Raw genomic sequence first — 14,093 nt, forward strand, 5'->3', positions numbered from 1 at the left:
GGATACTGGGCTAGATGAATTTTTGGTCTGACCCAGTATGGCTGTTCTTATGTTCTTAAGTAACTGTCAAATATCTGAGGACATTATTCCAGATCTCATAGCAATGCCTAGGGAGATAGAATTTGTACATGGACCTTAGTGAGAGATGGACTTGTCTCCGAGCATTGTATTATGATACCTAGGATATCCTAGAGTAAGGAATAGAAACTCTGCATTTTCTCTAGATTTGAACAAGGTAAGGCAAAGAGAGGGCTAAAGCCAAAAAAAACCATTGGGTCTTGTACTATTCAATAGTTTCAAATAGGCCCTGAAAAACCATTAAATGTTAATAAGTTCAGAAGTCTGAAATGCCATCTTCTCCAAGAGAACAGCCTTTATTGATTCTCCCTCCATCATCTTATTACTGACCATGATCATCATCTCTGTGGAAGTGAACAGCCTGGATGAAGGGTACCACAGACTATCCTAGCGTTGGTCATTTATTTTGCTCTCTTTTTCTTTTCTATGATTGCAATTTACTTCTCATAGCTCTGTTAGAGACGGTTTTATTTGGGATTCAAAATGGAGGATGATCCATTTCTCACTTAAGCTAGAACTCATATTTTAATAGTATTGACCCTGATGGCTGCAGTCTGGAATTAGCTCTGGAAAAGGAAGTAGCTGGAGATACACGAACTGGGTAACTGAAGTTGAAGGAAGCCACCTTGGTTGTTGCCACTAGGAATCCCCACAGTATAAAGTTAAATAATAATCTTTGTATAGAGACTGCAATCTTGGCTTGACATGAGTAACTAGACATGGGTTAGGCCTCATTTCTTGGGAGACAGGATTAGGGAGGTAAATGAATCAGAAGGCTGGGAACAAAATTTCTGTATTAGCTAAAATAAGAGGGAGCACCCAATGGGCAAGATGATAATGGATAAGTCTGGAGTGTAAAATGAGGTAAAGAGCAAGTTGTGCATGGACAATGCGTGCTGTATAGGGATTGGTTCCTACAAAGTGACTAAGCCAATTCCAAAACCTGTGATGCAATGTACACTAAATGCAATGGATGTGTAAATGTGTATAAAGGAAGAGGTTTGCTGTGTAACTTTGGATGTGTGATATTCCCTATACCCACCTGTGCTTGAGTCTGATCAACTCAAGTGTGCTTTAATTGTATGCCAATACAGAAACATCAGTGATGAGTTCAAAATTGAGCCAAGTTCTTGGGAACCAAGTGGATAAAGTCTTGGATGCTACTGAGAGGGGACAGACTCTCAGAAGCTATCCCAACATATTCCTGAGTGGATAAGGTCTCAAAGGCAACCCCAAGAGAGACTTATTTCTTTGCTTGTACTTTATCTGTGTTCATTGCATATTGGCTTCACACATAAGACCACACATTTTGTGTTACACCCTGAACTGGATTACATAACTGAAGTTGCATTCTCTTTCACTTCCCCACCACATGTTGACTACACTGTGACAGTCCTGACCGAGCTGGGCAATAACTTAACGAGTGTGTCAGTCATTTGAGCCATCCATCATTTTAAATTTTATTTTATTCTAAATAAAGGAGGCAAAAGACTAATACTTTGTGCCAACAGACTCAACCAATGTTTATCAAGATAAATTTATGGTTTTTAAGGCTGGGAAGGACAAGTATGATCATCTTCTCTGACTCTTTTGCATAACACAGGCCATGGAATTTCACTTAATTCCTGCATCAGGCTCAAAACTTCTAGTTAAGCTAGAGCATAGAAACTTCTGTATCAAATTTGCAACATTTGAGACTTCCTGGACTTACAAAAAATAAACAATGAATTCTGTTTTGTTCCCAACATAGGAAAGTGGTTTTCCTTTATTATTTAAAATTGATATCAGCATTGGAAATAAGAACCACGATCAAGAAACATCATTTTAACTCAGAGAACAAATTCATATCAAATTGCAGGATGTTGCAATACATATAAAGGGTGTTTGAGCAGTCTACGGCTCAAATACATGCAAATCAAGTATTTCTTAAATATCAAAGAAATATGATCCATACAAACTACAGCCACAATTCCCAAGCCTAATATTACTATTTTAAGATATATATTACTCTATTTGGCTTGAAACTTTCATTATAGTTACTGAGACGTGTGGGTCATTCCTCATGCAGCCATATTTATATTTATTCTTATTATAAAAAGTTAATGCTTGAGTGTGCAGCAAGCCCAAGAGTGTAGTATCCAGAATAAATCTTGTAAGTGTCTAGAAAATGGACAGAGTCTATTTACCACAGTATTTTTCATTTGTATGGGTGATACAGTGGGTCATTATGACAAGGTGAAAGGTCTTTAAGCCTTCATTTTTAAGCCACAGGTGTTCTTTGTAGAGATTTTTTTTAATAAAGAATATTATTGGTCCTTTAAATTAGCTCTTATTGCAAGTTACCACATCTGTGCTATGTGGTAATGAAGCAGGGAGAGAGGTCATAGCGGGGGACTTGTACTTGAAGAAAACATCTGGACATTGCTTTGAGATTCACTAGCAGCTTATATTTTATTAAGCAATAAGGAAATTTATACTAAATTCAACTGTAAGATTTAGACAGGTTAACAGGTTAATAAAAGTAAAATGAAAAAGCAAGAAGTGGAAAAATTTAGCACGGTCTTCCCAATTAATTCCAATTCAAGAGATTAAATTATCCATAAAATGGCAGCATTCATTTTATAAGATTCCTTGGGCAATTAATATGTTGATATATTATTGTGATATTTTCTCTTTTACAGTAGAGCTCACATTAATTACTAATATACTATGTAGTGAGCTATATGCCTCTTTCTGGGCAATAGTTATTTCTGTTACTACATCATTCAGTTCTGGAAAAGATGCCTTTAGAGGATGAACTTGTATCCTTTTACAGGCCACAGTCTCTGTCTCTCTCTCAACTTCCCATTGGCTGATAAAAGGCAAAAGATATACAAGTCTGTATGCAACAATTGCACCTGTGAGGATAACAAAGATCAGGTTTAAGGCTGGGTTTTGTCTATCTATCTAGAGAGATATACATAGAGAGAGAAGAATTCGGGAAAAAGTCTACTCATCAATGCAAGAGACATTTAACCTTCAATGGACACCTCAGCGGGAAGTAGCACTAAACTTAAAGGGCTGAAACTCTATGTGACAGTTGGTTCTCAACTAGTAATGCTCTGGCTAAATATTTAAGAACTATCCTATTAAGTAATCAAAGCTAACACATTAGCTGGGTCAGTTGACTGACTATTCAGCTACTTGAGACAGCTGCTTCATGGAGCAGAAGGGCTAGAAATGTTTATAATACACATTTAGCAAGTCCTACATTGAGAGTACCACTGGATAGTGCGCTCATGAGACATCTTCTCATTTGAAGATATTTACATTTGCAGCTGCCAATACCACATTTTTATTGTATATACCACACTCATCCACATAGTATCTGAGCACCTTCCGGTAAAGCATTAAGCAATGTGATCACCATCTCTCACATATATGTTCTCTCATGCTCTCCTCATGGTAAGAGGCATGTGCATTTCAGTCCATTGCTTAAATGTCAACCTATTTCATTCTTACAAATCTTACTTTTTATTACACAGAGCTTCTTTCCACTGACACTTCCATTATAACATACACCCTATATGCAATTTATTAATTTCCAATCAGAGATTCCAATCCAAGTGATACAGGGCTATACATTTCAGTTTACTCACAGCAGTTTTAATAAAATAATCCCACAAACAAGTTATAAAAACTATTATAGATCAACCACAATGGAAACTGCTCCAGCAACAATGGCTGCAAGTGAAGTTCATTATAATGTATATTGATGCCTGCTAGAAAAATATCATTGCGAACGGTACATGAAAAATATTAAGACAGGAGACAGGACTTTTTTTCCCCTTCCCACTGGGTGTTTTATTTTATAGCATTTGCATCAGTAATCAACACTTCAACAACAGAAGCTGGCATGATAGTGAGGAAAATTGAGTAATTCTCTCTCAAACAAATGTGACAAAATGGTTTCACATCAGGATAATATTGCACAAATGAATCAATATATGGAGAGAGAGGAAAAAGAGCAGGAGTGAGCATCTTCAACATGGATTGTGAAGAAAAAAGGCACTATTTAGCTGTGTGTGTGTAGTTAAAAAGTAAAAGTCATGAGGCACAATCCATGTTTCTCAAAGTTACATTCAGTACTGCTTTAGAGATGCTCACAAACCTAACTCTCTTAATACAGAAGCTACAGAAAATTTATGATCTAGTATTAGACAGTACAAGTGTCTAAACACATTTATAATTACCGTATGTGCTATCAAAGTCTTCACAAAGAGGGCTCAATTTATAAATAGCGCTGCAAGAGTTACATAGCTGCATGGGCTTAAAGTACAGAATATATCCCGACAACTAATCACCCATTACAATTTCTGCAAGTCTGATCTCCAGTAGTCATAAAATAAGCTCCACTTTTAAAGAGCTAAACTGGCAGTGCACTTTGAAACAGGTTTTTCATCTGGCTGCCTAAGCAGCATAGTTTAGACAGCATCACAAACATTTCTTTTTATACATACCTTTTCAATACCAGTGAAATTGATGCAAAAACATAATAGCAATTGGACCTCCCTTGACATAAACAGCACTAATGTAAAGTTATAGTAGGCAAATGTGTACTATTGGAACGCAGAAGCAGCTAAACATCTTAAGAAATGTGAAATATCTAGAAAAAGCATTCCAAACTCCCAGACAGACTGCTTCCCCTTTGCTACATTCTAAAAGTATAAACTGTGATTCCTGTTTTAAATCATCTAAGAGGAATTCATGATGTGTATAATAAACAGAATATTTGAACATAAATCCACGCACTGTACACAGCATTGATTTTGAGGCTTCCATTTCCTAAAATATTTTAAATATTGTGCATGAACACAAAGAGTGAAATCCTGGCAACATTAAAGTCAATGGCAGAGCTCCCACTGACTTTAAAGGGCCAGAATTTCACCCCAAATTGCTCCCATAAAGCAAATCTCTTCCTGCTACCTCTGCATACAGCCCCCATTGACTTCAATGGGGGATGTATATGCAAAAGGCTGCATAATCAAGTCCATTGATCACACCATCTGCAAGTCACTAAATTTCACTGGACTCATTAGGGGAAAAGTACTGAGACAAATTCTCACTTATATACTGTAAATTACTTCTAATAACCAGTGATTTGGAGAATTACAGAATACAAGAATAGAGTAGGTTATTAAAAATGTGTAAAGTTGATTATCCCTTTAAGAAGCAGAAGTTTGACTGTTTGAGGTCAAAGGATTTTAAAATACTCCCTGAATGAATTATTTCATATGATATAAAAGTAGCCACAATTTTGATTCCTCCTCCACCCCAACATGTAATTAATTAATATTTTTAAATCAGTAAGTTTCTAAAGAGATGCATATTTCTGTATCATGACTCTCAATTTTATCAATTCACAGCAAGTAGAGGACAGGAGTTGTATTATGTGAGGAAATAAAAGATTTTTTCCATGATGTGAACTATGAAAAATAAATGTCTCCTTTAAAATGGAGACATTTAATATATTTTTAAGATGACTATTGGCGGAAGAGGAGCAGAAGTTCAAAAACTACATTTATATGATTATATCCTGGTAAAATTTCCACTGATTTCAGTAGGGCCAGGATTTCACCCATAGTTTTCTTCTCAAACTAAGGCATTTGTTTGCATGTTTAAATGCCTTATTTCGTTAGCTAGTTGGGTACTGTGTTTTCACTTTGCATCTGTTCAGAGATATTCTGAAAATTTTACAAAAGGATTGAGAAAATAAGGTGCTTTAAGCAAATAAATCCAAATTATATGGGGGACAAAATGTGATCTGCCCTAAAAATGTTCATTTTTTAAAATGATAAATATCCACTGTATTTCCAAAATTTACCAGTCTAACAGAAAATTTCAGAACTGCAATAGCCACTCTATGATGACTCTCCAGTACTTCTTGTCCAGCTAGACAACCAGCTAGTAGAAGAAACATAAATCAAGTAGCAAATCCTGTTCCCCAGTGATGTGTTGGCATCATTAATGAAGCTGATACACAGGAAAGGAATCAAGCAAAATCCTGTCTGGTACATGCTACATAAATCAGTAATCAGAAAGAAAGATCCACCAGTACCTAATTGAGGCGAACAGCTATTTGAGAAATGTTTTTTTTTTTTAAATCTCAAAAGAGGAAGGTCCAAAGAATAGTAAAGCAAATTTAAAATTAGTACTGGATAGTGGATCAATTAATCTTTTCATAATTGGATCATTGTGTTTTTGGCAGCAAACATCCAATGTACACATGATTTTCAACTCCCAATCATTTTCATATTACAAAAAACAAATGCATTAAAGAAACTCCATCTTAATAACTTTACACTATTGCTTTAAGCACCATCCTTAGGGATTCAGATACGTCACATTATCTCCTTCCCCCCACCCCAATCAAACCCAGGGAAACTAATTTTTATAAACTGAAGGTGAAAAAAGGGGTAATTACTGTGATTTTTAAAAAAGTTACATGTAGGTATTCACTGCAGTTTGTTAAAACACAGTGTCCCCAGTACCCAAACATCTGTTCACTAATCTCAACTACACTTAATCTACCAGGTGTTTCAAGCTGCTAATAACGGCAAATCATACAAGTTTACAATAGTGATGTAAGGCGGTTACATAAACACATTTATGTCAAGTTCACCGTGTCTCAACCACACATTTGATTTTCTTTTTCCTCTTTCAAATGTTATAAAAAGATACAGACTAATTTTAGGTAAAGAGAACTTCTGGACAATGTGCTGTGTTAGTAAAGTTGTAGAGGTCATTGAAGTGCATTTCAGTGATGTCCAACAGTTAACTAAAATAGGAAGCAGAACAGCAGATGAGATGGTTTTTACTTCACATGTAACAAAACTGGTGCAAAAACCACTTTCAGCTAATTACTTGTAACCTTTTGGTCCAAATACATAAAATATGCAGTATTTACAGCATTTTACTCCTTTTGTAAATGCAATGCTTTAAAACACATTATAAAGCACCTTAGTAAAAATATTCTACAGGTAAAAGTATAGAAGAAGTAGGAAAACCCAAACCATACCACAGCTCACTAATGGAGTCATAATATGGATTCACCAATATCTCAGTTTACAGTCATTATGAAGAATCCATGGAGCAACTTGATACTGAATTTACTAGGGTTTTTTTATATTGATGTATAAGCATTAACTAGAACTGCAGGCAATGCCAACTTTCTTTGCAGAATTTTCCCAACTTCAGTTGGCAGTTGGGGTGAGGGAGGAAAAGGAAATACTGCCTCGATTCTCTTTTTACAATATTAATATGGAAATTATTTTTTAAAAACACTAATGATTAGTTATAACTTTTCTTTTTAATAAAACCACATTTATATATGGGCAAATCCAGCAGCAGCATTTCTTAGCAGAACATGATTGACCATTCCAATGAATATCATGTAACGTGACTCACAAAAACAAAGCACAGATGTCAACCAGTTATTAACACTATTCATAATTGTATACAACCAAAATCTCCATGTAGAAGCTGGGAAAACAGTTGATTTCTTGTTTACAGAAGTTTAAATGAAAATAAATTGCTCTGAGAATCAACAACAGCATAAACAGAAGCATTTTTTGTTTATATTTTCAACCAAAACCTCTGTGCAGTTAATATCTGTAAAGGAAAATGTAGGTTTCTTCAGGGAAAGGGTAGTAACTCCCACTGAAACTATTAGTTAGATAAAAGAACTGAAGCTTAAGTCAAGTATCCAACACCTTTGGTGTGATCCACAGCCCACTTTCCTCAGCTCTAGAGAGAAATACCTCAGAGGTCTACCAGCACACTATTTTCCAGGGCTGAGAACTAAGATGACAAAGTGACCAAAGGTTTAGTCCATTAATCTAACAGTATACCTTGTTCTTAGTTCGACTTAGGGTAAATCTTTTCATAGAAAAAGTTTTGCGTCAGAATATACAATTCTCCATCTTTTTCCCGAACTGCATGTGCTCTGACAAACTGAAATTGCTCCAGTGCAAATTCATAGAACTCATTCTCCATTTTCCAAATTTCCGACTGCTGCAGCTTGGCAATGGTTTCTTTTGTTGGGAGCTTTTTCTCTGTTGTTTTCCTAAGATGAGACTTTTTTCCTAAATGGAAAATGAAAGCAGTTATAACTCCACTTGCACTTACAAGTTTAAATAATTCCAGAATTGTACCGTACAGGCTGCAGTTGTTTTATTTGCACAGTTTCTTCAATCAACATTTTGATAAATTGTATCAAAATTGATAGAACTCAATCCCAAAATTATTAATATAACCATGTGGGACCGGTAAATTGAAACCTCTGCCACTAAGCATTAATGCATTTTGCATTAGTGTTTTCTCAGAGAACCTGCTCCTCACTCCATGCAAAGGACTCAGTTAATAAAGCCCCAAACAGGAAATAATCACTTAATGAATTGTGTTACCCCACATAATGGACCTGTAAGATCTTTATTTCAAACTTGATTAATATCTACTTGGAAATTACTATGGATACTAAATACTAAGAAATTAAGAAAATTCAAAGCCAGAAGCATCTACTACCAGGAAAGCTGGTTCAGAGAACACACTTTGTTTAAGGTGCAGCTTTACTAATTTTAACACTGACTATCACTCTTCATAAGAGCGATAGTTGAAAAATTTAAAAAACTGCATATAAAATGTTAATTTTGCATATTTAGTGGCTTCTAAACAATAATCTTGTCCCTCTTCCTGTTCAGAGGCAGAAGTCCTGCCCAGAGTCCTACATCATCACATGCAGCAGGGCCAACAGCAGCTACCTAGAGAGGGTTCAGCTATTTCTAACGGCAGCAGTCTATGATAACCAAAGGAGAGGAGAAACATGCATCTGTATGTCCATAGCCCAAACAATCTGATGCAGGATGGGGACAAAAAGCCCTTGCAAAGGTAAAACATCAGGGCAAATAGGTAGGAGCATGCTAAAAACAAACACAAACCCAAACCCAGCAGCTAGAGGTCCAATTTGAAATAGACTTTGGGAGGCTGTAAGTCTCATGGGGTATGCCTACACTGCGCTTTACAACCTAGAGCAGCAAGTCTCAGCTGTGGAAATACTTGGGTCAGGATAGAGCTCAGGCTCTGAAGCCTGGGGAAAAAGGTGGGCTTCAAAGACTGAGCTCCAGTCGAAGCATCTATCCAGCTGTTTTTAGCACCCAAGCACAAGCCCAGGTCTGTAGATCTGGGCTCTGAGACTTGCTGCCACAGGTTTTAAAAACACAGTGTAGACATACCCATCATGACTTTATGGGCCTCCAAACGTACAGGTACCTTCAGACACAGGTAAAATGGGCATTCTCTATGCCTGCCAGAAGGGGATTTAGATTTAGTATAATCCAACGTCATGCTCTTTGGAGATGTGAATGTTTCTTCATCTTGGTTTGGAAAGTGCTCGCCACTTGGGTGCTACAACAGTAGAAGTAATAAAAAATGGTTACTAACCTTTCCGTAACTGTTGTTCTTCGAGATGTGTTGCTTATGTCCATTCCACATTAGGTGTGCGTGCACCGTTGCCAGAGATTTTTCTCTCAGTGGTATCCGTCGGGTCGGCTCTTGCACCCTTTGGTGCCGCACACTTCTGCACTAGTATAAGGGGCGTCATCGGCCCCGCACCCTCTCAGTTCCTTCTTGCCGCCTAACTCCGACAGACGGGAAGGAGGGTGGGTTGTGGAATGTACATGAGCAACATCTCAAAGAACAGTAGTTATGGAAAGGTTAATAACCGTTTTTCTTCTTTGAGTGCTTGTTCATGTCCATTCCACATTAAGTGACTCACAAGCAGTACCCAAGGAGGTAGGCTTGGAGTTCATGGGCATGCGGATTGTAACACTGCTCTCCCAAACCTGGAATCACCTCCAGCCTGCTGGGTGATGGCATAGTAGGAGGAGAAGGCATGCACTTGAATCAGGACCTGGGCCAGAAATGCCGCCAATGAGCCCTGAGCTCTTGTCGAATGAGTAGTCAAGATAGCAGGAGGTGGAATATCTGCCTACTCGTAGCACACTTGAATACAGGAGATTATCCAAGATGAAATTCTCTGGGCTGAAACTGACAGGCCTTTCATTCTCTCTGCTACTGCCACAAAGAGTTGTATAGATCTACAGAATGCGTCTGACAAAGTGGGTATTCATCCATGAAAGCTTATGCTCCAATACATCTGTCAGTCTATAAGGTGCCACAGGACTCTGTTGCTTTTTACAGATCCAGACTAACACGGCTACCCCTCTGATACTTGACAGAATGGTTTAGTCCACTCAATGTAAAAGGCTAGGGAACATCTGACATGCAATGAGTGAAGCTGTCATTCTTCTGAATTCCTGTGTGGTTTCAGGTAGAAAACTGGCAGGAAAATGGCTTGGTTACTATAGAACTGCAAAACCGTCTTCGGCAGGAATGCTAGGTGGGGGGCGCAGTTGAACTTTGTCCTTGATGAACACAGTGTATAGTGGTTCTGATGCAAGGGCCCTGACTTCTGAGATGCTTCTGGCTGAGGTATTCACTATCACGAAGGCAGCCTTCCAGGAGAGAAACAGCAGAGGGCATGATGCTAGCGGCTCAAAGGGAGGGCCTATGAGTCTTGACAGGACCAGGTTTAAATCCCACAGGGAAATCGGCTCACAAATCTGAGGGTAAAGTCTCTCTAACCCTTTAAGAAAGCAGATGGACATCTTGTGCAAGAAAACTGACCTACAGTTCACTGGCAGCTGGAAGGCTGAGATTGCCGCTAGGTGTACCATGATAGATGCAACAGCCAGACTTTGCTGTTTTAGGTGGATCAGGTATTCCACTATAGATTTAAAGGAAGACCGAATGATTTGGAGATAGACCTTGTTAGGAAGACAATATTGAAAAACGCTTCCACTTGGCCACATAGGTAGCCCTAGTAGATGGCTTCCTACTACCTAGCAAGACCTAGCGGACTTGTTCTGAACAGGCTTGTTCCTCCAGGCGCAACCATGGAGTTTCCACAAGATCAGGTGAAGGGCTCCGAGGTTCGGGTGGAGTAAACAGCCCTGGATCTTGTGAGATTAGGTGCATTACTGACAAGTCTAGCAGAATGCTGAACCAGTGTTGGCATGGCGATACCAGGGCTATTAAAATAATGCTCGCCTTGTCCTGCTTGATTTTCAGAAGGACCTTGTATACAAGAGGAACTGAAGGACATTCATAAAATAGGAGATCGGTCCATAGAAGCAGGAAGGCATCTGAAAGGGACCTCGGGCTATGACCATGAAGCGAGCAAAACTAATGGTATTTCTTGTTCTGCCTGGTTGCAAACAAATCTATCTGGGGAGATCCCCATCTTTGGAAGATGAACCTAGTGGCCTGGTGAGAGGAGAAAGATCAGCTGAGGTGATCTGCCTGGGCGTTCTGAGCTCCCAGAAGATGGATAGCCTCAAAGCGAATGGAGTGCTTCATGCAGAAGTCCCATAGATGGACGGCCTCCTGACACAGGACAGAGGAACATGCTCCTCCCTGCTTGTTGATGTAGAACATGACTGTGTTGTCCGTAAGTACTCACACTACTTTGCCTGTGATTTGGGGAAGAAACACTTGGTAAGCTAAGCGGACCGCTCTGAGCTCTCTGACATTTATGTGTAGGGAGAGCTCTTTGTGGGTCCACCAACCCTGTGGTCTTAGGAGGTCGAAATGGGCTCCCAAGCTAGATCGGAAGCATCTGAAATTAAGGACACTGATGGCTGGGGGATGACAAAGGGAATGTCCGCCATAGCTGGTTGGGGGTCCTTCCACCAGTTGAGAGAGGCAAGGACCGGAGCTGGAACTGTAAGCACAAGAAGCTGAGAAGCAGTCAAGTTGCTGAGCCCTGAAATGCTTCCTTGAGGGAGGCAGAGCATAGAGGCCCAGGGACCTGAGGATAGCCCTGGAGTCGTTCAGGCCATGAAGCTTTGTGTCTGTTTGCTCTGAAAACAATGAGGTACCCTCGAATGGGAGGTCTTGGATTGACTGTTGGACCTTTTATGGTAGCCCTAAGGATTGCAGCCAAACATTAGACTCAAGACCACTGTGGAAGCCATCGTTCTGGCTACTGCAACAGCTGCGTCCAGGGTTGCCTGGAGTGAGGCTCTATGTTCTTTTCCTCCTCTAAGAAGGCAGAGAACTCTTGCATGGAGCCCTGAGGCAGCGAGTCCTTAAATTTTGTCAAAGAATCCCACATATTATAATCGTACCTCTCCAGCAGGGCTTGCTGGTTCAAGATATGAAGTTGCAATCTGCCTGTTGAATAATTTTTTCTGCCAAACAGATCTAGTTTCTTTAAGCCTTTCTGTTTGGGGGTAGTGCTTGTCTGGCCCTCTCATTAGCTACTGTTACGACTAGGGACTCAGGAGGAGGATGAGAATATAAGTACTGGTACCAACTGGATGGCACATAGTATTTCTTCTCTGCCCTCTTCAAAGTGGGAGGAAGAGAAGATGGGGTCTGCCACAGGGCTCTGATCAGACCATAACAACCTTGTTGATGGGAGGGCCACCTCAGATGGTGATGCAGTGAGCTGCTCAATCAAGGTGGTCTCGTTTGGGGAGGAAGAGGCCTGTACTGGAGGGGGAGCTTCCTCCTCTTCTTCTGCCCTGATTACACACATTGGACCCACATGTTGTGTGTTGGTACTGGACTTGGTACTAGAGTCGGGGTCCGATGCTGAATGGAGCCATGCAGGAGCCCACCTCTTGGACGCCACTGAGTAGGACTGGTGGGATGTAGGATGGATAATGGCAACAGCTCTTGGGATGGGTGTAGGGCTCCACCTCAGACTGAAGAAACGTCCTCCTGAGGTGACCACAGGGGACCAGTACCCCTTATTTCCGCCAGTTGGTGCCGAGGGTCCAGGGACCGGTGCTGGACCAGGAAAGACCTCACAGATGAAACATGGCCTGGCTTGCCTTTGGAAGATACCCAGTACCAGGAAAGAGCTTGGAGCCCCTTGTTCTTTTCTGCTCATGCTCATCGGAGCCGGAGGTTGTGGCACTGGAGTCGGCGGTACTGGGAGAGAGAGATCCCTGGCTGCTGCAAAGGCCTCTGGGGTAGAAGGCACTGTGATGACTTCCTGACATCTGCGGGGAGTTGGGGGGAGCGAGGGAAAGGTGGTCTTGCACCGAAATCAATGGCCCTCAAGGCGGAGACAACAGTGCTGCCATTGGACCGGGGTGGAGAAGTGGCCCGGCGTGGAGCACACTCCACTGCCTTCCCCGTTTGCCTTACCTCAGAACTGGGGAGCATCTTCTCTCAGATCACTGCTTCTTATGTTTTTCCCTCAGTACCAGAGATGGAAAACAGTGCCAAGAAGCGCGTGGTGCCGGAGAGGTGCTTCACAGCGAAGCTGAAGTGCTCGCTGCAGAATCTGAGCTGCATGGCTCCGACGCCGGTCTAAGAGTGGCTTCCGTTAGGATAGCCCTCAGCGTTGCCTCTCTGTCTTTCTTCATATGAGGCTTAAAGTCCCGACAGATCTGACAGCGCTCTCGTATATGAAGCTCTCCCAGAGGCTTTGGACAACTGGAGTGTGGGTCGCTCACCGGTATAGGCTTGCTACAGGAGGCACAAGGTTCGAAGCCTGGGGCCCAGGACATACCCAGCTCCAGGGGCAAAGGGAGCCCCTCTACACTAAAGAAGAGGGACTAATGACCTACACTAGTATTATTTACACTACTACTAACTGAAGACTAATAAACTAAGCTGAAGAGAAAATACCACTGAAACACCTTGCCAAAGCAAGAGATGTTCCAGCAACTGTCACAGGCGGTAAGAAGGAAAGGACAGTTACCTGTTCCGTAACTGGCGTTCTTCGAGATGTGTTGCTCAGGTGTATTGCACTATAGGTGTGTGTGCTCGCCACATGCACTGGTGCCGGAAGTTTTTCCCTTAGCAGTACCCGTACTGGAGGAGCACTGCTGCGACCCCTGGAGTGGCGCCGGTATATCGCGCCATAAAGGGGGCTGCGTGCTCCCCCCACCCTCAGTTCCTTC

General features: G+C 40.9%; 1 protein-coding gene across 1 annotated transcript in view; it reads right to left on the reverse strand.

Moving 5' to 3' along the window:
- Positions 1-4,937: 4,937 nt before the first annotated feature.
- The window catches only part of LOC112109877 (heparan sulfate 2-O-sulfotransferase 1), a 180,996-nt gene continuing 171,840 nt past the window's right edge, over positions 4,938-14,093 (reverse strand). The window contains exon 7 of the mRNA XM_024204597.2: positions 4,938-8,201. Within this exon, the coding sequence (XP_024060365.1) occupies positions 7,975-8,201 (227 nt within the window). The 3' untranslated portion in view covers positions 4,938-7,974. The remainder of the gene's footprint in view (positions 8,202-14,093) is intronic.

The sequence above is a fragment of the Terrapene carolina genome, unplaced genomic scaffold, assembly GCF_002925995.2.
Source record: "Terrapene carolina triunguis isolate 2854851 unplaced genomic scaffold, T_m_triunguis-2.0 Scaffold210, whole genome shotgun sequence".
NCBI lineage: Eukaryota > Metazoa > Chordata > Testudines > Emydidae > Terrapene > Terrapene triunguis.